General features: G+C 49.2%; 1 protein-coding gene across 3 annotated transcripts in view; it reads right to left on the bottom strand.

Annotated features, from left to right (window-relative positions):
- The window catches only part of LOC136517929 (myosin-6-like), a 30814-nt gene extending 3682 nt beyond the window's left edge, over positions 1–27132 (bottom strand). The window contains exons 1-31 of one of the 3 annotated variants that reach the window (XM_066511584.1): positions 26897–27132; positions 26370–26498; positions 25991–26134; positions 25242–25387; positions 24999–25155; positions 24667–24725; positions 24399–24558; positions 23564–23713; positions 23343–23479; positions 23107–23253; positions 22898–22999; positions 21258–21315; positions 21048–21149; positions 20066–20103; positions 19851–19977; positions 18800–18967; positions 18595–18726; positions 17545–17654; positions 17409–17469; positions 11993–12170; positions 11694–11899; positions 11181–11300; positions 10806–10904; positions 7590–7799; positions 7351–7490; positions 7160–7268; positions 1709–1744; positions 1571–1627; positions 1310–1480; positions 1042–1191; positions 293–496 (exon numbers count right to left, since the gene is read on the bottom strand). In XM_066511584.1, the coding sequence (XP_066367681.1) occupies positions 293–496; positions 1042–1191; positions 1310–1480; positions 1571–1627; positions 1709–1744; positions 7160–7268; positions 7351–7490; positions 7590–7799; positions 10806–10904; positions 11181–11300; positions 11694–11899; positions 11993–12170; positions 17409–17469; positions 17545–17654; positions 18595–18726; positions 18800–18967; positions 19851–19977; positions 20066–20103; positions 21048–21149; positions 21258–21315; positions 22898–22999; positions 23107–23253; positions 23343–23479; positions 23564–23713; positions 24399–24558; positions 24667–24725; positions 24999–25155; positions 25242–25387; positions 25991–26134; positions 26370–26498; positions 26897–26899 (3810 nt within the window). In that variant the 5' untranslated portion in view covers positions 26900–27132. The remainder of the gene's footprint in view (positions 1–292; positions 497–1041; positions 1192–1309; positions 1481–1570; positions 1628–1708; positions 1745–7159; positions 7269–7350; positions 7491–7589; positions 7800–10805; positions 10905–11180; positions 11301–11693; positions 11900–11992; positions 12171–17408; positions 17470–17544; positions 17655–18594; positions 18727–18799; positions 18968–19850; positions 19978–20065; positions 20104–21047; positions 21150–21257; positions 21316–22897; positions 23000–23106; positions 23254–23342; positions 23480–23563; positions 23714–24398; positions 24559–24666; positions 24726–24998; positions 25156–25241; positions 25388–25990; positions 26135–26369; positions 26499–26896) is intronic. The other 2 variants (XM_066511585.1, XM_066511586.1) reach the window with 2 other exon arrangements.
- Positions 27133–27770: the final 638 nt, after the last annotated feature.

The following is a 27770-nucleotide window of genomic DNA, read 5'->3' as shown; positions in this document are numbered from 1 at the left end:
GAAAAAAATTTGACTAGATGTTTTTTGAACCATAAATACAGCAGGGGAAGCCCCCACTGTAGATTTAACTAGTAGATGTTAGTACTTGAACATATTGATATGTTGTGCTTATTTAAAAAAAAAAACTCTCAAACACGCAGGAGAGCTGCATATCATTATATTAAGAAAAAAGGGGCAAGAACCCTTACAACACCATACACACCTCCAACACACTTCAGATCCTCCAACATGCTTATTTTAAAAACTGTACTAATCCTGCTGGAACAATAAAAAATACGAAATAATATTTAACCTGAGGATGACTTTCGATAGATGGGGTAACCTGAATGACTAGTGAAATTACTGAAGATATTTCTTTCTTCACATTGTCTCGGATCATTCCATATAAGCCTTCCACAAAAGCTGTAAGTTGCTGCTTAAACAGGAGAGCAGGATACTTGGCCTCAACTTGGCGGACAAGATCCATATCAACAGTAATACTTGAAGCACGAAATCCCTGAGAACAATATTCCATCAAAGGAAAAAAAATCAATCAATAACATTTTGTACCCTATCCCAAGAATTTATTTTTAACAAATTACAGCTTCTAGACTCAGAATCAGAGAGACCTACGGATTAAATAAATAATTAAAAAAGTCTCAATGATTCCATCAGCTAAAATAAAAAGGAAAATCATATGGCGCCCTCGTTAGCTAAAATACCAGTTGTAATGTTTCAAAACTCATCACAAAAATCATGTACGTAGTACACCTAAAGTTTAGTGTAGCCACAACAATTCAGTTTGAAAAGAAGTGTAACTGTCAGCACATGATGAACAGTTCCAGGTTGACTGCTTGTCTATTTTGTTTCTTGGCATCTAGGATGGATTTCAAACTGAATTGTTGCGGCTATACTTAACTCTATGTGTACTACATACATGATTTTTGTGATGATTTTTTAAATGTTGCAACATGGTATTTTAGCTAACGAGGGCGCCCTGGGCACCAAATCTGCACTCGAATAAAAATATATCATGCAATGACGTATACTTCTGAGACATACCATCCTTCCAAGGAATGATGTCTGAGTCTGTGGTCTTTTCATTGGAGTTGTTACAGATGATCCAGGAGGTTTGAGGCTCTTTTGTAGTATAATCAATAAAGATGATGAATTTGATAACCAGTATGCAAGATCAGCATTGTTATCTTGTTTCTGAGAAATACATGAGATTTTAGGAAGGTAAGAATAGTGAGATAAAAGAACATGGTCACCAAGTGATATCAGAAAGTGAGCAAATGAAGAATTTAGGCTTGGTACTAGAAAGTTGTACCTGCATCGCAGAACCAAAAACCTGAATCAATCGATCAAAAACATTTGTTCTGTCCGTCTCAAAAATTCTCCAATGAAGAAGGCATTTGTATATGGTTATTGCAGCAACTGGCTTTCCTTCACTGAATCCAACATTTTCAACAACACAATTTATCAGTGTATCAACACTCTCCTGCAAGGGAAGTTAAATGAAACCATAAGTTGATTTGTTTCCCTTTTAATAAATGCTTCTAGATATCAAGTATCAGCCAAGTAAATATACATTATGTCTCTCAATAATGGATCTCCTTCCAAACTCCATAGGAGTGCCGTGAGGGGTCTGGAGAGATTATTACATTAAATTATAATAAAATAAAATAAAAACAAGTTAGTGAACACCTATAAGGTTGATGCTCCACACCTGTTCGTCAGAATGTAGGCTTCCATTAGCCAAATTCTGCAGAGTTCCAAAATACAAAGAAGCATAAGAGTATGTGTCATGTGGGGCCGCACCTACGCACGCCAGCGAAGGGCCCGTGATGTCAGGCGGGCCGCAGCACGCGCTGAGGCAGCAGGCGCGGGTGATCAGGAGGAAGGTGCGGCTAAGGAAAGTGGCTGATTTGATTAGATAAGTGATTGGCCTTAAGTTTAGGGGATTCATCCCTAATTAGTTATTTCCTATTTTATTGTTGCCAAGTGTGGCGGCCCATGGGCCTATATAAACTGTATTAGAGGTCATGATCAATCAAGCAATAAAGTTATCCCTAATCTCTCTATTCTCTGTAAGCCTACGGAAGAGGGGTATAACCTCACCGGAGAAGACGGCCGACGGCTACGAGCTCCGTAGCCGCGGTCCAGCCAGTCAGGGGTTCGCTGCCCTTGACAACCTGGTATCAGCCTCCAGGCGTTCCCTTTCCCGGCAATCCTCGCCCATCCGCCCCACCCAATCCACCACAGCCGCCGCCCACCCTCCCAGCAGCCCGCCATCACCACCATCATCCTCCGCGTCCGCGCCGCACCCAGCCACCATGAGTGAGCCAACTATGGCCGACGTGATGGAGATGTTGAAGGCCCTCACTTCGGAACTGTCAACAATGAAGTCCGACATGGCGGCCATGAAGGACAAGGCGTCATCCTCAACGGACAGCAGCGCCGGCGGTCACCAGGACGGGGCGCGCGATCTTGATCGCCCTCCGAAATTCCAGAAATTGGATTTTCCCCGTTACGATGGTAAGACTGATCCGCTGCTCTTCATCAACAAATGCGAATCATACTTTCGCCAGCAGCGTACCATGGCGGAGGAGCGCGTTTGGATGGCCTCGTACAACCTGGAGGACGTCGCCCAGCTCTGGTACATCCAGCTCCAAGAGGATGAGGGTACGCCACCATGGGGGCGCTTCAAGGACCTCCTGAACCTTCGGTTCGGGCCTCCCCTCCGTTCGGCTCCGCTGTTCGAGCTCGCCGAGTGCCGGCGTATTGGTACAGTCGAGGAGTACTCCAATCGCTTCCAGGCCCTCCTGCCGCGTGCGGGTCGTCTGGAGGAGGCACAGCGCGTCCAGCTCTTCACCGGCGGGCTCCTGCCACCACTCAGCCACGCCGTCCGCATCCACAACCCGGAGACGTTGGCGGCTGCCATGAGCCTGGCCCGCCAGGTGGAGCTGATGGAGGCCGCCCGCCCAGCGCCGGCCCCAGCTCGCGCGCCACCGCGCGGCATCTTGCCTGCGCCCGCGCCACGACCAGCACTTCCGGCGCCCCCGGCGCACCTGGCGCTTCCGGCTCCACCAGCGGCCGCCCAGCAGGGCCGCATTGAGGGCAATCACCGGCGCCTCACCCCGGACGAGATGGCGGAGCGGCGTCGTCTGGGTCTGTGTTTCAATTGCGATGAAAAATACACACGTGGCCACAATCGGTTCTGCAGGCGTCTCTTCTTCGTGGATGGCGTGGAGATTGAGGACGCGCGGGACGCCGCGGACGACGTCGAACACGACGCCACGGCGCCCTGTTTTTCCCTACAGGCAGTGGCTGGGGTCCCCGTGGCGGGCACTATGCAGATCGCCGTGGTTCTCGGGACCGCGGCCCTTGTCGCCCTGCTGGACTCCGGAAGCACGCACAACTTCATCTCGGAGGAGGCAGCTCGACGCTCCGGTCTACCCCTCCACCAGCGGCCTCGCCTCACCGCCTTGGTCGCCAATGGTGAACGCGTCGCCTGCGCCGGGGTCATCCGCAACGCGCCCTTACTCGTCGATGGCGAGGCGTTCCCGGCCGATCTCTACGTCATGCCGCTGGCCGGGTACGACGTCGTCCTCGGTACCAGGTGGCTCGGTGAGTTGGGGCCCATCGTCTGGGACCTTGGCAGCCGGCGCATGACCTTCCAGCGCCACGGGCGCCCCGTCGCGTGGACCGGCGTAGCCTGTCCTTCGGTGCCAGCCTTACGCGCGACAGCACAGGCGCCGAGCGCGTCCCTCCTCGATGAGCTGCTGGCCACATTCAGCGACGTCTTCTCCGAGCCCACGGGCTTGCCACCGCCACGCGCCCGCGACCACAGCATCGTCCTCCAACCTGGCGCACTTCCAGTGGCCGTCCGCCCCTATCGGTACCCGGCGGCCCACAAGGACGAGCTCGAGCGGCAGTGCGCCGCCATGATCGCCCAGGGGATCGTCCGCCGCAGCGACTCGGCGTTCTCCTCGCCGGTCCTCCTCGTCAAGAAGGCCGATGGTTCGTGGCGGTTTTGCGTCGACTACCGCGCCCTGAACGCCGTCACCATCAAGGACGCTTTCCCCATCCCCGTCGTCGACGAGCTGCTGGACGAGCTGCACGGGGCTCGCTTCTTCACCAAGCTCGACCTCCGGTCAGGTTACCACCAGGTGCGGATGCGGCACGAGGACATCCACAAGACGGCGTTCCGCACCCACGACGGCCTGTACGAGTTCTTGGTGATGCCATTCGGCCTCTGCAATGCCCCGGCAACATTCCAAGCGCTCATGAACGACGTGTTGCGTTCCTACCTCCGCCGGTTTGTGCTTGTTTTCTTCGACGATATTTTGATCTACAGCTCCAGCTGGGCGGACCACCTCCGACACCTCCGCGTCGTCTTGACTCTCCTGCGCCAACACCGCCTCTTCGTCAAGAGGTCGAAGTGCTCGTTCGGCGTCGACTCCGTCAGCTATCTCGGCCACATCATCTCCGCGGCCGGCGTAGCCATGGATCCCGCCAAGGTCCTGGCCATACACGACTGGCCACAGCCTCGCTCCGCGCGTGCTGTACGCGGCTTCCTCGGCTTGGCGGGCTACTACCGGAAGTTCGTCCACAACTACGGCACCATCGCCGCGCCCCTAACCGCGCTCCTGAAGAAGGAGGGGTTCACGTGGAACGACGACGCCACGGCTGCCTTCACCGCCCTTAAAGCGGCTGTGACGTCAGCCCCGGTGCTGGCACTTCCGGATTTCAGCAAGCCTTTCGTCGTCGAGTGCGACGCGTCTACCTACGGCTTCGGGGCGGTCCTCATCCAGGAGGCGCATCCGATTGCGTTCTTCAGCAGGCCAGTGGCGCCACGACACCGCTCCCTTGCGGCATATGAGCGGGAGCTCATTGGCCTTGTCCTGGCTGTGCGGCATTGGCGGCCGTACTTGTGGGGACGTCGCTTCTTCGTCAAGACGGACCACTACAGCCTTAAGTACCTCCTCGACCAGCGCCTCGCAACGATCCCACAGCATCACTGGGTCGGGAAGCTACTCGGCTTCGATTTCTCCGTCGAGTACAAGTCAGGGGCGACCAACACGGTGGCTGATGCCCTCTCGCGCCGCGACACCGACGAGGACCCGGCGGTGGCCCTCATGGCGATCTCAGGCTCTCGCTTCGACTTCATCAGCCGTCTACGCCAGGCCCAGGCAACCAACCCCGCCTTGGTGGCCATCCACGACGAGCTTCGCACGGGCTCTCGCGCCGCCCCCTGGGGATTGGCCGACAGCATGGTCACCTACGGTGGCCGCCTCTACATTCCGCAGTCATCGCCACTACTGCAAGAGATCCTGGCAGCCGTTCACGACGATGGGCACGAGGGTGTCCAGCGCACCTTGCACCGTCTCCGCCGTGACTTCCATTTTCCCAACATGAGTCGTTGTGTGCAGGACTTTGTGCGCCAGTGCGTCACTTGCCAGAGATACAAGTCCGAGCATCTTCATCCAGCAGGGCTGTTACTGCCGCTGCCCATTCCCACAGCGGTGTGGGCCCACATTGGCCTCGATTTTGTGGAGGCGCTGCCCCGGGTGAATGGAAAGTCGGTGATCCTCTCCGTCGTCGACCGCTTCAGCAAGTACGGCCACTTCATACCCCTGGCGCACCCGTACACTGCTGAGACAGTGGCTCAGGCGTTCTTCACCGACATCGTGCGCCTCCATGGCCTGCCGCAGTCCATGGTGTCCGACCGTGACCCGGTGTTCACTTCGCTGTTCTGGCGCGAGCTGATGCGCCTCATGGGCACCAAGCTGCACATGACCTCCGCCTTCCACCCCCAGTCCGACGGACAAACGGAGGCGGCCAACAAGGTCATCATCATGTACTTACGCTGTTTTACAGGTGACCGACCCCGGCAGTGGCTGCGATGGCTTCCATGGGCTGAGTACATGTACAACACGGCCTATCAGTCCTCGCTTCGGGAGACGCCGTTCCGCGTGGTGTACGGCCGCGACCCGCCCACCATCCGCTCCTACGAGCCTGGTGAGACGCGCGTTGCGGCAGTGGCGCGCGACATGGAGGAGCGCGAGGCCTTCCTAGCTGATGTTCGCTACCGCTTGGAGCAAGCACAGGGTGTCCAGAAGCGCCACTACGACCAGCAGCATCGCCCGGTGCACTACCAGGTCGGCGATTGGGCGCTCCTGCGCTTTCGACAGCGCACCATGGCGTCCCTTCCTCAGGCGCAGACCGGCAAGCTGAAGCCGCGCTACATCGGGCCCTACCGCGTCTGCGAGATCATCAACGATGTGGCTGTGCGTCTGGAGCTCCCCCCGCAAGCTCGTATACATGATGTGTTTCATGTCGGTACCCTCAAGAAGTTCGCCGGCACCCCCCCGGACGCTCCACCGGCTCTGCCGCACATCCACCATGGTACGGTGGCTCCAGAGCCCAGCAAGGTGGAGCAGGCTCGCCTGGCGCGAGGCGTTCGTCAGCTGCTCGTCCATTGGCGCGGCGAACCTCCAGAGTCGGCCACATGGGAAGATGCTGAATCCTTCCGCGAGCAGTTTCCAGACTTCCAGCTCGAGGACGAGCTGACTCTCGAGGGGGGGAGAGATGTCATGTGGGGCCGCACCTACGCACGCCAGCGAAGGGCCCGTGATGTCAGGCGGGCCGCAGCACGCGCTGAGGCAGCAGGCGCGGGTGATCAGGAGGAAGGTGCGGCTAAGGAAAGTGGCTGATTTGATTAGATAAGTGATTGGCCTTAAGTTTAGGGGATTCATCCCTAATTAGTTATTTCCTATTTTATTGTTGCCAAGTGTGGCGGCCCATGGGCCTATATAAACTGTATTAGAGGTCATGATCAATCAAGCAATAAAGTTATCCCTAATCTCTCTATTCTCTGTAAGCCTACGGAAGAGGGGTATAACCTCACCGGAGAAGACGGCCGACGGCTACGAGCTCCGTAGCCGCGGTCCAGCCAGTCAGGGGTTCGCTGCCCTTGACAGTATGTGTGTATGTTAATTTTTTTCCTCAAACACAAAGGAGAGTTGTGTCTCATTATGATTAAAAGAAAATGGGTAAGAGCATACAGCACATCCACAAGTCTTAGATTGCACACTCGCTTTTAAATTTAAACAAACACCGACCTCAATCCAATGTTTATGTTAAATTTCCATGATGAGAGAGAGAGAGAGATTACTGATTTCCGATGCATGTTAAGCAAAGGCATATTATCAGGTCTTGCTTTCATAGACTGCTGCCTGAGAACATGGTTTTCTGCCTCCGTGCTAGTCAACTTTTCTTGAAGGCTAATCATGACAAAATTTACAACATGTAATGCCTGATAACTTTACAGATAGAATCAACACTTTTATGTAACGTCAGAAAAACCTTTGCATTGTGTTCTTCAGTTCATTTATCATTGACTCTGCATCTGTTGCTTTCTTGACTAATTCTTCCCTAGCTTTCTCTGTTTCTTCGAACTTCTGTTCTGCATTCTGAAGTTTTTCCTCAAAAGAGGCCACCAAAGACTGAAATAAGAAGAGAACAATATCATTAACTCAACTGAGGCTACAAACATTACTTGGATATCACATACTCTGTCCGCCTAAAATTTGTTACGTTTATACCTTGAGCTTCTCGTTTTCAGCAGTAAGCTCATTGACTTGAGCTGTATCAGCAAGAATCTCTGGTACTGCGGCAGATTTCTCTGATGCTTCTTTGGCAGCTTCATGTTCCCTTTTCAATAGGTCCTTTGTGTCCTTGAGTTGCAATTGCAATTCCTGCAATTGTAATTGGAGCTTCTTATTTTCTTGTGTCTTAGCTTCTTCCAAATCAGCCTGCACATACCATGCAATAGCAACTCAGTGGTGACCAAATGTCAAGTCTTCTCTATGATGTTATCATGCGCATGATATCCTACTCGCAATCTTACAAATGCTCCAACTGTTCGCACTTTAATAAGAGTATCCTCTTATTCTATTAATTAATGAACATACACAGCTTTCTAGAAGAGGATAAAATGGATTCTAACTTGAGAGTGAACCACTTAAAAATTTTAAGGACCTAAAGCCTCACTTTGACAGCTATTCACGTGCCTGAACCTTGATTGCTTCTGCTGGGTTTCAACTCTAGCCTACTCCAACTTGTTTGGGACTTAAAGGCTTTGTTGTTGTTGTTGTTGTTGTTGTTGTAAAGCCTCACTTTGAGAGTTTGTGGACCTAAGATGGTAATCCTGGAAAACAGTGAGGACCCTGGGTGCACTTTATTCTTTTTAAAAATTCAAATGCAGGTTTGCGATGCTATTTTCGTTATTACCATGCATAGTGCTCGTTTGCAGTGGAAATAGTCCACCACTAAGAGAAAAGCACCTCAAAGGTCATACAAATATGATAGACTCATTTGAAATAACTATTAGAGATATGTAACATCTTCCGTTAGCCGCCACCCCATCTGGTGTGTTTCACTTGACTTTTTTGTTACAGGACACATCTTCCGCTGCATCAGTTGCTCCACCTTCGGGTGCTGAGCAGCCGCCCTCGTCTTCGTCGCTCCCTCGCCTCCTGAGGTTGAGCAGCAATTGCTCGACGACCCGGCCATCATCATGGCTGGCCCTGCTATTCAGCCCGCTGGACATCTCACCCCGACTGCTGCTCTAGGCGGGTCTGTCCGCTTCAGCATCGTCTATCAGCGCCGCCCGCCGGAAACGGCACCGCCGACACCACCTGCTGCTGCGGACGTCTGCCATTTCGGCAAAGTGTACCAGTGTCGCCCGGCCCAGCCGTCTTCCCCAACAGCGACAGTACCATCGCCTGCTGGGGTGCTGCCCAGCACCGCCCCCGCTGCCACAGCTCCGCCAGGCGCTGGAGAGCCGACCAGAGGCGTCGTTCATGCCGCGGTGCCGACACTGCATTCCGCGGTTCTCGGCAGCTCTGTTCAGCCGGCTGCCTGTCTCTGCTGTGGCGCTGCCCCGTGCTGGTCACGCGCCCCAGCCGGCTCCCATTGCTGGCTGGGTCACCCCGGGGTCCTCCAGCCGCCTGCTCCTGAGTGGCAGCCCATGCAGAGCTCTGCATCCTCGAACCTCATCTTCGATCGGCTGACTCGGTTGAGAATGGGGGCAGTGCAGCCTGTCAACTACCGGAATCTCTCCACTACGTCGACTTCGCCACTGCCAGCTAGCTACCACAGCGCGATGGCTAATCCCAACTGGTGTGCTGCCATGGCAGGCGAGTATCAGGCTCTCATCGACAAAGGCACCTGGCGACTAGTGCCTCGACCACCTGGCACCAACATTGTGACGGGCAAGTGGATTTTCAAGCACAAATTCCACTCAGATGGATCTCATGCCCGCCACAAGGCTCGCTGGGTTGTTTGCGGCTTCTCCCAGTAGCACGGTGTTGACTATGACAAGACGTTCAGCCTGGTGGTCAAGCCAACCACCATACTTGCCGTGCTCAGCATCACATCAGCTCGACGTGACACCTTTCTTCATGGTGACCTTGCAGCCGTCCGACTCCGCTGACCCTTCAGCCCCCGACTCCGTCTATCCCTTGCAGATGTCTTTGTATGGTCTCAAGCAGGCTCCTTGGGCATGGCACCAGTGGTTTGCTTCGTACATCTGCAACCACGGCTTCACGGTGGTGAAATCCGACACGTCTCTCTTTATTTATAGAGATCGAGATGATGTCGCTCACCTGCTGCTCTACATCAACGACATCGTCTTGACGGCGTCTTCCGCGACCCTTCTGCGGCGCATCACCAACTGGCTCAGCTCCAAGTTCGCCATGACAGACCTTGGTGCTCTCCACTACTTCCTTGGCATCTCTGTCGCGTGCTCCTCTGACGGCCTCCTTCTGTCCCAGCAACATTACGCCGTTGATCTTCTTCAGCGGGCTGGGATGACCGAGTGTCACCCTACAACAACACCAGTTGACTCTCGGGCCAAGCTGACCGCGACTGACGGTGCTCCTGTTGAGAGCCCCTCGGAGTACCGGAGTCTTGCTGGCGCACTACAGTAACTTACTCTGACTCGGCCAGACCTCGCATATGCTATTCAGTAGGTTTGCCTCTTCATGTCTGACTTGTGGGGGCCACACCTTGCTTTGATCAAGCACATCCTGCGCTATGTGAAGGGCACCCTCAACGTCGGTCTACACTTTGGCACTGGTGGTGTGTCCTCCATCACTGCCTACTCTGACGATGACTGGGCTAGCTGCCCAGACTCCCGATGTCCTACCTCCAGCTATTGCATCTTCCTCGGTGACAACTTGGTCTCCTGGTCTTCGAAGCGGCAGACTACAGTGTCCCGTTCTGGCGCATGCAGTTGCTGAGTGCTGCTGGCTGAGACAGTTGCTTCAGGAGCTTATGTCTTGATTCCTTTGGTGACCATTGTCTATTGCGACAGCGTTAGTGCAGTCTACATGATAGTCAATCCGGTTCATCATCGTCGCACGAAGCACATCGAGATTGACATCCACTTCGTCAGCGAGAAGGTTGCTTTGGGGTACGTTCGTGTCCTCCATGTCCCTTCCACACATCAGTTCGCAGACATCATGATTAACGGACTGCATGTATAGTTGTTTAGTGAATTTAGGTCCAGTATCTGCGTCTAATTCCCTACCGTTGTGACCACGGGCAGGTATTAGAGATATGTATAGTCAAACACATGTATATCATGTGACTTGTACTCCAAGTTGTACTTTAACGACATTTTTTGTTGAGGTCAAGTAATAGAGTAGGGTGCCCCAGGGATGCAGTCAAAAGTATAGTACCAAGGCTTATGTCCCTCCCCTATGCATTTGACCAAACAAAAACAAATGTAATTGTAACTTGAATGACAAAAGTACCCTAATACGTTTCTCCAGCTGTAGTCGCCATGTAAGCTCCTCAACTTCCTTCTCTAGTTTGCTTTTGGCAGCCTGTAGAGCACCAGTCTCTTTTGCAGCCTGAAAGTAAATGAACAAAGTAGCCAGGAGAAAATTGGTCAAGAAAGGGGATTTGATATTTACAATTACTATGATTTTGGTAAACCCACTTATATGTTTGTTTTGTGCTTGTATAACTGTAATGTATACAACTAAATAAGTTTGTATACTTGATTACTGAGAAACTTCAGTTGAGGTCCAGGACAATGAATCAAACCATTGAGCTAGACACCAAGGGCAAATGGGACACAGAAGATAAAAGGAAGTCCAACAATGTTGAAATAAAGGGTTTCTTACCATTTTGAGGTTTCGAAGTTCCCTTCTGGCCACTCTTCTTCTCCAACCGCACTGAGCCGTAATTGTGGCCTTCACCAGCCTAACGTATTGTGAGCGCAATAGATAACAGCGGCATTGACTCTGCAAGGAACAAGAGCATACAAGGTAGGGTAATGAACAAACATCTTTTTAAATGACCGGCAGGAGTTCTTCCCAGCATATATTAGTAGAGAAGAAGAGTGAGTTTAAACATGAAAAAGAAGTTCAAACAGGTGGAGGAAAAAAACATGTAATGAACAAACATGGATTTATGACTGACTGTAAGTGAAACAATCACTTGATGCTGTAGGCTAAGCTCAGCATCCAACTGGATACAGAAGCGTGCAGGCTGGATATAGAGATATGAGATCGCATTTTGGAGCCAGACACCATTTGATCCTACTCTTATATTGTAAAAATATATTATAGACAAAAGAACGTTATTTTAAAAGAGCAGTAGGTGTTTACAGAACAAAAACCACATCATTTACGTACCTGAATAATCACTGCAGCTTTTGTTTGCCGCTTCAAGCGGAGTTTGATGCGAGCACCCATACCACGTAAACCGGACTGGATATTAGTTGCCGCAGAACAGATTTCTACATAGTTTTTCCTTGCATAGTGCATACGGTAGCGGGTCTGCATTTTCAATGAAGCTGCCTCCCTACGAAGGTTTTCATAACACCTCCTTGCAATTGTTCCTTTGAAAACACAGTACAGGAGTCACACTCAGTAGTAGATCTCACAGGAAACAAAGAACGGGAGATCATTTCAATTTTCGCAGAAGAATATACCCCTGCATATTGCCTGGATTTGTGTAGCACATTGTTGCAGCTCAATATATTTTTTGCGAGCCAGAAATGACCGAAGTTTGCTTTGTATTTTTTTGGCAGAAAGTCCCAAAACTTCAGTTCTTAGAGCATCTAACTCTGCCATTTGACCAGCACGAAGAAATATTTTCGTTTTTCCTATCTGTGCATTTGAAGTCAGAAAGTGAGGCACATAAAAGGAGTAACGGAATGGCATGTTAATATTTTGTCATTGTGACTTTCCAGATGCCGCTTGGTTCTGAAATTCTGTTTGGCATTTATTAGGATATGTATATATCAGGATCATTAGAGAAATCCCCTAGATAGGCTAGTTGCTATGTATAGCCTAGTTTCCTTACATTAGGATAGCTTCCTTGTACAGGTGACAACCTCCTATATTTGTACCTGCCATGTGTGCCTAATTGGCCCTATATATGAAAGGCTCCCCACCCACATTGGGTGTGTGGTGATTCTCTCTATTCTACATGGTAACAGAGCATTAGATCCTCTCTTTTTTTCTCCTCCCTCCCTCCCACCGCACCTGCCCTTTCTTCCCCTGCAGGCCGATCATGTCCACCTCCTCTGCCACCAGCGCCTCCAACTCCCCTGCCACCATGGCGGCTACGGAGTCCCCCTCTGCCCCCACCATGTTCGTCGCTCCCTATGCGACAATCTCCGTCAAATCCCACGTCCCGGTGACCTTGGAGCTGAAGCACCCGAACTTCAACCAGTGGTCGCCGTTCTTCACCTCCCTCTGTGGGAAATTCGGCCTCCTCCCGCACATCGACGGCACGACGGCGGCCAGACCCACTGACCCTGCTTGGGCCATTGCGGACTCCTGTGTTCGCAGCTGGCTCCTCGGCACTGTCGGGACCGACGTCCTCGGCCTCGCTGCGGCATCGGACCAGACCGCGCACGAGCTCTGGGTCGCCATCAAGCGTCTCTTCGACGCCAACAAGGCCCCACGTGCCATCTTCTTGAGTCACAAGTTCCACTCCATGACCCAGGGTGACTCCTCCATCGACGAGTACTGCCAGCAGATGAAGGCCACCGCCGATGCGCTCAGCGACGTCGGCCGTACCATCACCGAATCGAAGCTCGTCCTCAACCTCCTGCGCGGCCTCAATCCTCGCTTCGCCAGCACTGCGGACAACATCGCTGACTCGCACCCGCTGCCGGACTTCGCCACCACTCGCGAGAAGCTCGTCCTCAAGGAACTTCGCCTTGCCAACGAGGGCACGGTCGCCGCCCAGACGGCGTTCAACGCCACGTGCGGTCCAGCTTGCCGCTCGGCCTCCGCCACCGCGGGTGGCGGCTCCTCTGCCGGTCGCCAGGGCGGCCACGGCGGCGGTGGCTACGGTGGCAGCAGCCGCAGCGGCGGTGGCGGCAGCCAAGGAGGCGGCGGCAGTCGCTACAGGAAGAAGGGACGGGGAGGCCACGGCGGCGGCGGCGGTCCCCAGTTTGGGGGCGGGCCGCCGGCACCCACACCGTCCGCCGGCCCCTGGTTCTACTACGCCCCCTGGACAGCCGGGGCGCAACAGCAGCAGTGGCGCCCGCCGGCGGCGAACCCGGCCTGGCGCGGCCCCGGCGTCCTCGGCGCCCATCCTCAGGCCCATACCGCCTTCGCCCCCGCCCAGTTCTCCGATTGTGCGGCCCCTCCTCCGCAGCAGCAGACCGACGGCTGGGATCAGGCCGGCCTCGTCGCTGCCCTGAACCAGATGTCCCTCCAGGGGTCCAACCCCTGGGTCCTCGACACCGACGCCACCACTCACATGTCGCCCTCGGATGGTATACTTCTGTCCCGTCTCCCCCCTCCTGCCTCTGGCATCACGGTTGGCAACGGCAGCACCATTCCTATCACATGTCGTGGCACCTCCACACTGTCTTCTCCCAACTCTACTTTTCGCCTCACTAACGTTCTGGTTGCGCCGGCCCTCGTGCGCAATCTTCTTTCTGTTCGTCAATTCACACGTGACAATGATTGTTCTATTGAATTTGACGCTTTCGGTTTTTCTGTCAAGGACCAACAGACGGGGCGCATGACTCTTCGCTGCAATAGTGGTGGCGACCTCTACACCTTCCCCTCCACGCCAGCGCACCACTGCAGCCTCGCCACCACCTCATCGCTATGGCACCACCGCCTTGGTCACCCCAGTCCTTCCAGCCTCGCCACTCTACAGAGCATGTCGGTCATCTCCTGCAATAAGAGCCCACCATCTCTATGCCATGCCTGTCAACTTGGCAAGCACGTACGGCTCCCATTTAGTCATTCTACCTCTGTGACCACTGCTCCCTTTGATTTAGTTCACTGTGATGTATGGACGTCCTTGGTCCTTAGCACCTCCGGTTTTAAATATTATCTTGTTCTACTGGATGATTTTTCCCATTATTGCTGGTCGTTTCCGCTTCGTCACAAATCCGAGGTGCACCGCCACATAGTCGATTTCACTGCCTACGCTCAAACACAGTTTAGCGCCACACCCAAATCATTCCAAGTTGATAATGGGATCGAGTTCGTTAACCATGCTACCACCTCCTTCCTCGCTAGCCATGGCATTACGCTCCGCCTCTCGTGTCCCTATACCTCTCCACAGAATGGCAAGGCTGAACGCATGCTTCGCACCACAAATGACACTATCCGCACCATGCTCCTTCATGCGTCCATGCCACCTCCCTACTGGGCTGAGGCCCTTGCCACTGCCACTTTCCTCCTCAATAGGCGACCCTCCTCCTCCATACAAAACAATATACCCTATCAGCTTCTTCACAAAACCCTCCCAGACTACTCCTCGCTTCGAGTTTTCGGATGCCTCTGCTATCCAAACCTCACTGCCACCTCCCCCCACAAACTAGCCCATCGTTCAGCACCATGTGTCTTCCTAGGCTACCCATCCTCTCACAAGGGGTATCGCTGCCTCGACATGTCCACTCGGCGCATCATCATTTCTCGCCATGTTATTTTTGATGAATTGGTGTTCCCCTTCTCGGCAGCACCATCGGCGGCCTCCATGCCGTCTTCACTTGATTTCCTGATGCAGGGACTATCTTCCTCGACGGCACCTACGACCACCGCTCCGCTGCTCGCTGGCCCTACGACCCCCACCTCCAGCGTGGACGAGTCCCTGGAGCTCCTGGACTCGGCTATCCTCCAGCTGGGCCCCCTGGCTCCCCCTGCGGGCGGGCGGCCCCCGGCTGGGCGGCCAGCGCTTCGGCGCTGTCTACACTCGCCGTGCCCGGCTTCCTGCAGCGCCGACCGACCAAGCAGCAGCTCCTGTGGCCGCAGCCGTGGCACCCGCTGCACCTCCAGCACCACTGGTGCCCCCTGCTGCGCCTCCAGCAGCCCCAGCAACAGCTGCTAGCCCTGGTGCAGCAGCTCCTCGGGCTGCCGCGCGGCCTGTGACGCGCTCACAGACCGGCAGTCTCTGCACCGTCGAGCGCTTCGGATTCTCCGCCTCCGCTGCCTCACCCCTCCCGGCGAACTATCACATCGCGCTCACCGATGCCAATTGGCGCGCTGCGATGGCGGAAGAACACAAGGCGCTGATCAACAATGGCACTTGGCGCCTCGTCCCTCGCCCGCCTGGTGCGAACATCGTCACTGGAAAGTGGCTGTTCAAGCACAAGTTTCACGCCGACGGCTCCCTCGCCCGGCACAAGGCACGCTGGGTCGTCCGCGGCTTCTCCCAGCAGGCCGGCGTCGACTACGACGAGACATTCAGTCCGGTGGTCAAGCCGGCCACGATCCGCACTGTCCTCAGCATCGCTGCGTCTCGGGAGTGGCCCATCCGCCAGCTCGACGTGAAGAACGCCTTCCTTCACGGCCACCTCGAGGAGACGGTCTACTGCGAGCAGCCGTCCGACTTCATCGACCCCGCTGCCCCTGACTCTGTCTGCTTGCTGCAGAAGTCCTTGTATGGACTCAAGCAGGCGCCGTGTGCTTGGAACCAGCGCTTCACCACGTTCATCCGCAGCATCGGCTTCACCCCCTCCAAGTCGGATGCCTCCCTGTTCGTCTACAAGGTTGGCGACGAGCTGGCCTACCTCCTTCTCTACGTCGATGACATCATTGTCACCGCGTCGTCGCCGGCCCTTCTCCAGCACGTCACCGCACGCCTCCGCTCGGAGTTCGCCATGACGAACCTCGGCGACCTGCACCACTTCCTCGGCATCTCGGTGACTCAGGACAGCCGCGGGCTGTTCCTTTCCCAGCGGCAGTACGCTGTGGATCGTCTCCAGCGTGCCGGCATGTCTGAGTGCCACTCGACAGCTACCCCCGTGGATGCCCGGACCAAGTTGTCCGCCACAGAGGGCGCCGCGCTCGCTGACCCCTCGGAGTACAGGAGCCTTGCTGGTGCGCTCCAGTACCTCACCCTGACGAGGCCGGACCTGGCCTATGTCGTCCAGCAGGTCTGCCTCTTCATGCACGACCCCCGCGAGCCGCACCTTGCGCTGATCAAGCGCATCCTGCGGTACGTCAAGGGCTCCCTATCGTCCAGCCTGCAGTACGTCAAGGGCACCGACGCCATCGACCAGCTCATTGCCTACTCCGACGCTGACTGGGCCGGCTACCCCGACACGCGCCGCTCCACCTCCGGCTTCTGCGTCTACCTCGGCGACAACCTGGTGTCTTGGTCCTCCAAGCGCCAGACGACGGTGTCTCGCTCCAGTGCCGAAGCAGAGTACCGTGCAGTGGCCCACGTTGTGGCCGAGTGCTGCTGGCTGCGTCAGCTGCTCTAGGAACTCCACATCTCGATCCCGCGTGCGACGGTTGTCTACTGCGACAACGTGAGCGCCGTCTACATGACTACCAACCCCGTCCACCATCGCCGCACGAAGCACATCGAGATCGACATCCACTTCGTCCGCGAGAAGGTTGCTCTAGGACAGTTCCGAGTTCTTCATGTTCCCTCCGCGTACCAATTCACAGACATCATGACCAAGGGTCTACCCGTCCAGCTCTTCACTGATTTCCGGACCAGTCTGTGCGTCCGTGATTCTCCTGCTGCGACTGCGGGCGGGTATTAGGATATGTATATATCAGGATCATTAGAGAAATCCCCTAGATAGGCTAGTTGCTATGTATAGCCTAGTTTCCTTACATTAGGATAGCTTCCTTGTACAGGTGACAGCCTCCTATATTTGTACCTGCCATGTGTGCCTAATTGGCCCTATATATGAAAGGCTCCCCACCCACATTGGGTGTGTGGTGATTCTCTCTATTCTACAACATTGTTATGCATTACAGGAATGTCTGTGAATGAACAATCTATGGGTAAATGCACAGGTTATCTGTTGAATGTCAACTATCCTTTTCAGGACACTGGAATGGATTATTGAAAGGTTAAAGAACTAGAATATAAGTTAATAGTATAAAATGATTACTAGTTGTTCTAATAACTACCTGATAGCCTGCAAGATTGGCTTTGTCAAGAAGCATTTTTGCAGCAGTAACTTCATCATGGCTGCGAAGGAAACACATAAGATATGCAATACATTGAAAAGAAACATAGAATCAGTTAAGTAAATCACAAATTTACCTTCGACCAAGGACTTTGGGTTGCAGAATACCAAATCGATTAACAAATTCATAAAATGTCCTCCTAGTAGGGTATCCCAGACAGCTTATCCTTATTGCCTCCAAAACTCCCTGTACAAAAAGAATGATAAAGTCTCACAATTCAAATGACCAATTCTTGTAAGATCAAGAAGATTTTCTTTAATAAGATTCCTACAATGGGGATGACTTTAAAAAAATTATCTTCCAGAAATCTTTTCGAAAATTATTTAGCAAAGAATAGTGGACGTTTGCTGGAGTGGCAATTATTTGTATTACGTTAAAAAAAACAATTATTTGTATTCTTTTTTTTCTTTTTCCAATTCTCAGGGCAGTAATTGTTTAACACAAAAATTGAATTCTGACTGCTTCCTATATTATACTTGCAGGCATTATGCTAAATATATTCAACAACAACAACAACAAAGCCTTTAAGTCCCAAACAAGTTGGGGTAGGCTAGAGTTGAAACCCAGCAGAAGCAATCAAGGTTCAAGCACGTGAATAGCTGTCTTCCAAGCACTCCTATCTAAGGCTAAGTCTTTGGGTATATTCCATCCTTTCAAGTCTCCTTTTATTGCCTCTACCCAAGTCAACTTCGGTCTTCCTTAGGATTCCACTACGCACCGGTACCTCTGGAGGTCTCCGTTGGACATGTCCAAACCATCTCAACTTAACAGACTTAAAAGAAGCTGGTGAAATAGCAAAAAACTTGGCTTAAGGAGTTCGTGAAAAAAGTTGGATTATGAACAGCATATAAATTTATTATGAAATAAAGAGATATCAAGGTCACAAATTTGATTTCCAGTAAATTTATCGTCCTTATAACCCATTGACACATAAAAGAAAGACAAGATGTTTCAACTAGTCCTGTGTCACATGAAAATGCATTTCCAATTAATAAATAAAATGGTCCATTCTGCTGTCCATAGATATATTAACCATGTACCAAGTACTAACAGTGCCTCTAGACATCTTTTTGATCAATTTGTTCCATGTTTATTGATACAAAAGAAGCACGTTAACATGACTTACCCCACAACGAAGCTGCTGGAGAACATTACTGTTCTCAAATATTGCTGGCTTGAGAACATTGTTTGGTTTTATGCACCGGATATAGTGTGGTTCTGTTGCACTCAGAGTTTCAAGCAGACTCTGCAATTGTTGCTGCAATACCATACAAAAATAAGAGTCAATACAAAAAAAAAGATAAAGGAGTAGCGAAAACATTTCGCTTTACCTTGAAACTTGAGCCGATTGAAGTAAATTTTGTGGATTTTGTTGATTCTTCACATGGTGGAAAAAGACTTGAAACAAATGAACATTTTGAGGCATTTAACAAGACTTGATGTTCATTTACAGCATAATCTATATTTTTATCTAAAAAAAGGTCCGTTTGATAAGTGACCTGCAAAAGAAAGAGATACACATTACGGTGCCCACTTTAACAGTGTAAATAATCAGTATAATTGACGCACCAACAAATAGCCAGCACAATAAACTAATAACTCTCCTGAGTCAAATACCAAATTGTTTATCTTGTGTTCTATCTTTGTACAGTTGTGGTCTGAGAAAATATGGGTAATATTCTTCAACAATTTTGAAGGTCAAATAATATTTTACAGGTTCCAGGAAAAAACAGTAAGAAGCATACGCATATGCAGTTATGCACAAAATGTTGGCTCAATTGAAGCCCTGTCCATTCACCCTTCTTGTAGATCTACCTTGCCCAGTTGGCCCTAGCTGAGTCGTTTGTTCTGACAATGATTTAAGCAAGTGCTATTCGCTAATTAGCAGGTCACAGTGAAAGCATTCTAAAATGACAGTTTTTTAGTACTCTGATTTTTCTCTCGAACCAGCAGGAGAGCTTAGTACCCTGATTAATCAGTGTGTATTTCACCTAGACTAGAACACCCTTGCTAAGCCATCCTCCAGCTGAGTTGTGTCAGACTGCGTGCAGTCAAACTATTTTAACTTTGATCAGTAACATCTATATGGATTTTATTGGTCAAACAAAATGTTAGGAGTAGATTTGTTGCAAGAAATACTCTCATATCAGTAAATTCATGAAGTTTCACAAATATTTCGCAGTAGAGATTAATTTTAAAAAATTTGTATTATATACCAGGTCAATTTCCAAAATTGACATGAAGTGTCATGTAGCACAGCAAGTCCCCAGATATGGTACACAGACAGTAATGATTTTAGACTGACCGCATAATAACTACCATGAAAATATAACCCCCATACAACCTTAATATTTAAATGTACATCAAGAACATGTTACCTACATTGCCAGCATAGTGATGAACAGTGAAGCCAGACCGTGAAAATTTGGGTTTACTGAAGTGTGGGTTGTCTTTAAACTTTTGATATAACTTTTCAGCAAATGTCTCGTGCGTTGAATTACGCAACATGCTGAAGCGTGAGAAAGAATTTGTTAGGAAAAGACCTGGAATCTGACAATAAAACATAAACAGATACATAAAAACTTATTTGCATATACCATGTCTCATCCAAAAGAGCAATTATTCCCCCAGGTTTCTACATGAAATAAATCAGAACAAGAAATGAGATTTCATAGCATGACCAAATCACCTAATGGACCAAGCGCTATATACATATAGACAATTTACAGATATATTAAAAATGCAAGGACCAAATCAAGTAAGCAACAGGCATACAAACATGTCATGTTTCTGCTTCAATATCCAGATGGAGATAAAGAGAGGAGAAATAGAAGATGGAGAGCTATGACATGCAGAAAAAAATGTGATTGATAGATATATTAGTATTGAGTTGCATGCACTGAGCAGTTAACTCAAGCTTAAGCTCATGTGAAAGAGTGGCCAACCAACACTCCCGTCATCTTCTAGGAGGGGCTCATGTGGAGGCAGAGGTGTGTTAGGAGGGGCTCTTTCCCATCATCTTCTACCATTAGCCCCTCCTTCCAAGCTACTATGGCTGCAAACTTGTAGGGAGGATAAGGGGCATGCACCAAGCAGCAGTAGGGGAGTGGGGGGCACCCCGCCCCGGTGTTGGATCCGCCCCTGCATGGAGGCTCCCTCAAGCCTTGTGGAATAGGATCAAACAACAATTCTTTTATTAAATTGCGGTAGCCACAATTCAAACTCGAGACCTCTAGCCTCGTACAATATTGAGTTGCATGCACCGACCAGTTCAACTCAAAAGCTTAAGCTGATGGGGAAGGGTGAGCAGTTCACTAATACGTCAACAATTAACATCCCAGTGTACAAACTAGTATACAAATCTACTAGCTAATCACAGATATTGGTAGGCACAACTCATCCTCTTTGTGAAAGATAGTAAATGGCCTTGAAACAGGAATGCGAATGCAAAAGATTGCTTAATGTAGTTGCCAGTTAGCTCAAATTTTACATGTATCTGTCCTGCTTAATAAATGCCTTCACTTTTTATTATATGCCAATTGGTCAGACAACATTGCATCAAGAATCTGAATTCTTCACCTTCTCAATTAGATCTAGAATTTCTTGGTTGTCCACAAACTGGATATAACTCCAGTCAATTTCTTCTTTGGTGTATTCTTCCTGCTCCATCTTAAAGACATGCTGTTCATGGGACATATAATGGTTAGAAAGGACTCACAGCTAAAGTAGTTAAATAACCTAAACCAAGCAAGGTTGAGTTGTCAGCATAGGAGATTTTCTTGTTGTAACCTGATTAAAGTGTTGTTGGAGCTTCTCATTAGTTAGATTGATACAAAATTGCTCAAAGCTGCAGAACATCAAAATGTCAACATATAAGAATTACATTCTTTTAAACATGACATAAGCAGATGATTGTTCATGCAGTAATTACTATATCTCATATACTTCATGAAAGAGCAAACAAAACAAAGGATTTCAATGAACAGAAAGGTTAGCAAGATCACGCTGCAGCAAGGCCACTACGTTGCGCACATCCTCAAACTGGCGGGCATGGTCATCTATAATCCGACCTACACCCCCATGGAGGAGCGGCTCAAGCTGAGCCGAGAAAGCACGGCGGAGGACGTAGACCCAACGCACCACCAACGGATGGTCGGAAGCCTCCACTGCCTCGTCCACACCTGGCCGGACCTGGCATTTGCGGTCAGGTTCGTGAGCTGGTTCATGGAGAAGCCCACAGAGGAGCATCTCCAAGTAGTGAAGCGCATCCTACCTTATGTCATAAGGACCCTGGACTCCGATCTGTGCTATGGGTGGCAAATTGTAGTGTGGCTAGTCGGCTACTGCGACAGAGACTTGGCTGGCGACATTGACATGAGGTAGAGCACCAGCAGCATCCTCTTCTTCCTTGGTGACTGCTTGATCAGCTAGCAATCGATAAAGCAGCGCGTGGTGGCTATGTCTTCTTGCAAAGCAGAGTATGATGCAGCCACCATGGATGCAACCCAAGCTATCTGACTAGCTCGACTGCTCGGCGATTTCCATGGGAATAAGCCTGATGCAGTCAAGCTTAAGGTGGACAGCAAATCCGCCCTGGCACTTGCGCATAATCTTGTCTTCCATGAAAGGATCAAGCAAATTGATCTCTAATATCATTTCATCCTGGACTGCATGGAGGACGGGAGCATTAGTGCCAGATACATCAGCACCAATGACTAGCTCGCTGACATCCTAACCAAATCACTTGGGCAAGTCAAGTTCCAAGAATTGTGCACAAGGATTGGAGTGGTCAAGATCAGTCCGAAGCTAGAGCACAGGGATTAGGGTGAATTGATAGATAAGTAATCCCTGTGTTCAATTATCTTCATTAATAGTTGTTGCTGCTGCTGTCGACTTTGGATGGACAGCACCATACTCTTTTGATCAGCAACAGTAGGTAGTATGGTAGGAGGTATTGTACAGTGTAGTTGGTAGATGAGATAGGCTAGGTAGTGGGTGTTAGACACCATACCTGGGCAGGTATACAACTGCTCCCTAGCTTGTATATATATGTATGCAATGTGCAATGCATAGAACAGCTTAACAGCTCTCAATTCCTGGTGTGTGCGCATCTTGCCTCCTCCATTGTCAACAATATTCGGCCTTGAAAGAGGGTTTGCCCAAAGCATTATTGCATTTGTTTCATTTATGTGATATCACTCGTTTATCAAACTTTGGATCTAGCTGCATAAATTTTACTCCTAGATGCCATGAACCCCCTTGATTTTTCCCATGAACCTAAAGATGGACAGACTTTTCCCAATACTTAAGTTCTTTGGTGTATCATACACGAATGGTAAAATCAATCTACCAAGACTGGTATATGTGACTTCTATGAGTATGTGAACATAAGCAAGCAGATTAAATGCAAAGGCATACCAGTTAAGCACCTGTTTGTCAAGAAACTCTCGAAACCATAAATGTCCAGGACACCAATCAAAATCTTTGAATCAGGATCTTGACCAATTGAACTATTGATTTTATTTACAAGCCTGTAAAGGTCAAAAGCTCCATTGTTGTAAGTACTATTTTGCCTACACCGGTTATAGATATACAGCAGCATGGGAGAAGCATTTTAAATGATGATTTTCAAACGTACCAATCAAACAAACGTGAGTAAACAATCCTAGCCAATGCATCTCTACTCAAAGCTGCAGCTCGTGGGTCTAAATTTTTTGTAATACTCTCCCCACGTGTTGCCATTACACGCTTGCACAAAGATTCCTCGAGACCTTTTTCATCACACCTGCATAATGCCAGAAGATGTCCATATAAGGGATGCAAAAGGAACTTGTGTAAATTTCATAAACAGAAGTACTAAAGAAATAAAAATACATGAAAAGCTCAGCTGCTGTCTTAAGATGAAATTGGGATTTCTCGTCTTTGGGTACTGAAGAATCGTCTTCACTTCCTTCTGCAAATTCTATGTTACCCAAATGAAGAATAGCAGCCACGACTCTAAATATTGCATCCTGCAGGATAGAAATTTGCATGTAGAAGATTGTTTGTCTGCTAGTGATGTACTAAATTGATTGCTGGCAAAATCTTGGTTTTACCTGTTCGTCAGAACTCATACCCACAATACCCATAGCTCTTCTGGTTTCCATGTATTCTTTGGAGTCATCCAGCCCATCAAGCGCAATACAATTGGACTGATTGAGATAGTGAAATGATCTGGGATCTCCCAATTTATATTTCTTGCAATCCTGATAGGCATATTCAAAGCTACATATAATGATATAGACAAATAGATCTACCCATAATGTCAAGAGAGAAAAACTTATGAAGAAACACTTAGTTGATAAAAGGAGCATCGGAGGAAACAGAAAAAAAATGAATATAAACTATTTGGATTCCCTTAACATTATCTCTTTAGCTACCTATGGAATTCCTTCACTTAATGATCATTTTATTGGCAAAAAGAAAATAACTAATCTTTTTTTTTAGCGAAATATACAGCAAGGGAGGCCCCCACTGTGAATTTTGTTAAAACCAAAAAGAGAAACAACACTGTACAAAGGCGACACAGCAAGGGAAGGAGGGGCTACACAATAAGCAGGCCCTGGGGAGGCAGAAGAACTAGGCTAGAGGGACTATACAGGAAAGGAACTCTAGACGCTTTACAACATTGAACCTATGAGCTTGAAGCCTAGCTTCTTCACAGAAGGAGTAATATGGCATCTCAACTTCTCAAGATATATGTGCTTGCCATGAATGCATCACCCATATATCTTTCTTGAATTAGTTTTACCTTATTGTTACAATTCTCTGACAGTTTTACAATATGCAATAGTATCACTGAATCAGCTACCAAACTATCACTGTAACAAACAAACTCAGTAGTATTATTACAAGATTTCAGAAAAGCAGTTATAGAGAACATGTTCTTACTTCTGGCGGTGCAGAACATAGCATGTAAAAGCAGTGGTAGTTTCTTTCTGGATCAGATATTTGACACACACGTGATCTTTCTAGAAGATAGGTCCTTATAGCGGCTCCTGATATCTTCCCATTTGCATCAAACTGAATCTCAACAAATTTTCCAAAACGACTGTAAAAAAACAAAGATAAGTTGAAACACCAAATCAGGAAGTTGCACAAGCAGTTTCGTGACCACCCAAAAATGTGGAGCATTGATGCAGTGCATTTAGTTCATTACCTTGAATTATTGTTCCTGACGGTTTTTGCATTGCCAAATGCCTCAAGAACCGGGTTGGACTGTCAAACAAGTAGGCGAATTAGAAATATATTTACGGCTTCCCCTACTGTTTTCGCTAAAAAACACGTAGGCCAATTAGAAATATATGTAAATGATGCACTGCTGCTTCTTAATACTAAGAAGATAATAACATGTATGATGATTTGATAACATAAATTTCCTTAAAAGGAGACAACAACTTTCCTAGTTCTTAGGTAGGCCATAGTAGTACAGTACTTGTGCTAGCAGCAAAAGAAAGAACATGAACGTAAATGTGCCAGTGCAAAACACACCTCCAGGATCTGTTGTTGCACTGACCTTCCTTCAGCTTGAGGTTTACCACCCATGAAAGCAAGATATTGCATAAGACTTTTAGTGCTTTCGGTCTTTCCTGCTCCACTCTCTCCACTCACCAATATTGCTTGGCTTATATGATCATTGATCATAAGTCTGGGTAGAGGAAACATAGGAACTTGACAAGGATTGATACGTAAGAATGTGACATATTTAACGATCCGTTCATGAGGAAAACACACCTATATGAACGGTCAGCGATGGCGAATGGATGGGGACTCAGCTCACCAAACTCTGCTCCTTTGTAAATTCCCATCATATCGTTGTTATATAGGTGAGGAAGCCTTTGAAATGGATTAACAGCTATCAAGATATTCCCGGTATAAGTCTGGAAGAACAATTCAATCCATTAGAGAATCAGAAAAATCATGAATAAGATCGCAAATTTGCAAACTCATACCAAGTATGAAACACTAACAGAACTAAACTATAATGGACCAGTGTCAAGAATCACCAAATTCCCAAATTTTTTTCTCGAAAAACACAGGAGAGCTGCGCTTCATTATATTAGGAAGAAAGATGGGTCAAGAGCCCTTTACAACACACACCACACACCACACTGTTTGACTGATTACATTCGCATTCCCATTATCTATTGACATTCATGTTTCAATGTTGAAGGAGACCAATGTTTAAGAAAAAAAGGAATGAAATTAAGGTTTGCATGTAGCAGCATTTTTTTTTCGTATGGGTGAATTAGATAAAGCCTGGCAGGCAAACCCATGACAAGGGAAAAATGAGCACAACGGAATCAATGTAGGAAGTATAAGATGGGCATCTGTTCTCGAGAGAAAATGTTAGTAAATGCAAGCCCCACTGAACCTAAACCTCATATGATCTGTTGTTTAGAATAACGAGACATTATGGAGAGGTAGGAAACAGATATGCTCCTGTTTGCATCAGGGATGATGTGTTGAGAGACTCAACTTACATATATTTCATTTAGCATAAATCTAGACTTTAGGTTCTGAAGCACTCCTGGTTCGTGTAAATAGGCTAGCCTTGTCATATCCTCCACACCACCGCGTGGAGACTCTGTATCCTTGGGGTAGGCACTTGACACATTAGCAGTCACCTGCAGGAGGATGGTGGCATCAAATTAAACTGAACAGGAGGACTGTGTTTCATATAGGCAGAGAAGAGAATTATTCCCTTTTTATTTAAAAAACAAATTAAATTAAACATACTGATTCTAGAGTTTTAGATTTGTTTTTAAACAAATAATTCGAAGGCTGTAATTTTGTAGCCGTTGTTTCATAAGTCACAAATTATCGAGTAGTCAACAAACAAAGCGTTGAGCAGTTAATTACCTTCTTTCCAGAGGTGCAGTTGACGACAAGTTCATCCCCATTGATCTGTTCCACCAAGCCATCCATCCAGGCCTCATCTGGGTCCTCAACCCAGACATAAGAGGCCACAACAAAGCGGCTTTTCGACGCCTGCAACGGAACAGACATTAATTAAGCACATACATCTTGTTGCCTAATGGGGTGACGGGCGGTGATGGCAACTTCAAAGTGCCCGATTGGGATTGGGATGGAAATGTACCACGAGGCCACGATTACAAGAACCGAATACGAGCGTGCGAGAAGATAAGAATGAGCGAGCATTGCCGCGTTGCATTTGGCCATATGAGCAAACATTTGGAGGGGGTGGGTAATAGAGGCGAAGCGAGGCTCAAATCGATCATGAGGCAAGGCAAGGCAAGGCAATGCAATGCAATGCAGCAGCAGAAAGGGATAGATATAGATAAATAAATAAATAAATAAATAAATAAAAGAGGAGAGATTTTGATCTACAAGGGAAGAAGAGAAGAGAAACGGGCATGCATGTATACCATTGCGACGGAAGAATCAGATGGAGAGCGGCGGCATCAAACCAGCCACGCAGCGGCAGCACCACCGCAGGACGGGGGTCGCGAGACGGAGGAGGGGATCAAATTGGTAGAATCCCCGGCCCCGGCATTTCCCTGGATCGTCGTCGTGGACGCTGCTGGTTGCGTTTGTTTGGGCGACCCTTTACTACTATTTTTAGCAGCGATGCTAGCTGGAGAGAAGGCAGAAGCAATGAGGAGGGAGGGAGGGAGGCCTGCCCTGGAGGGTGGTGGTGGTACTCGGTAGAGGAGGACATAATTTTTTTACAATTTAACTCTTTTCTCGAACAAAATTTACGTTTATCGAGAGACTTAAACTCATCTTTGGATCCTAGGGTCGAGGTCAGGACTCATGGCGCCGAAGTAACACGTCTCGGCACCACAGATCTTGACGTCGAAGTGCCTGACCGAAATCCTAGGTGGAGTTGACGTGGCTGGTACCTCGGCGCCATAATACATGGCGCCACAGATCTTGACGCCGACCTCGGCGCCACGAACTCTGGCGCCGAGCTGGCCCATGCTACTTTTGCGCAGGCGGCCATTGTGGCTTGTCGCCTCCGCCTCTGCGCTGCCGCTGTGATCGGCTACAGAGAAAAGACTGCTGCCGCATGGCTGCGGCTGCCTGTGATCGGCTACAGTGATCAGCCCATGCTGCTTTTGAGAGATGAGAAAAAGGTTGTAGCAGCAGTCTTTTCTCTGTAGCCGATCACAGCGGCAGCGCGGAGGCGGAGGCGACAAGCCACAGTGGCCGCCTGCGCAAAAGCAGCATGGGCTAGCTCGGCGCCAGAGTTCGTGGCGCCGAGGTCGGCGCCAAGATCTGTGGCGCCGATCTCGGCAC

The sequence above is a fragment of the Miscanthus floridulus genome, chromosome 17 (genome assembly GCF_019320115.1).
Source record: "Miscanthus floridulus cultivar M001 chromosome 17, ASM1932011v1, whole genome shotgun sequence".
Lineage (NCBI taxonomy): Eukaryota > Viridiplantae > Streptophyta > Magnoliopsida > Poales > Poaceae > Miscanthus > Miscanthus floridulus.
Note: the sequence above shows the minus strand (reverse complement) of the source record. Positions and strands in the feature narration are given on the sequence as shown.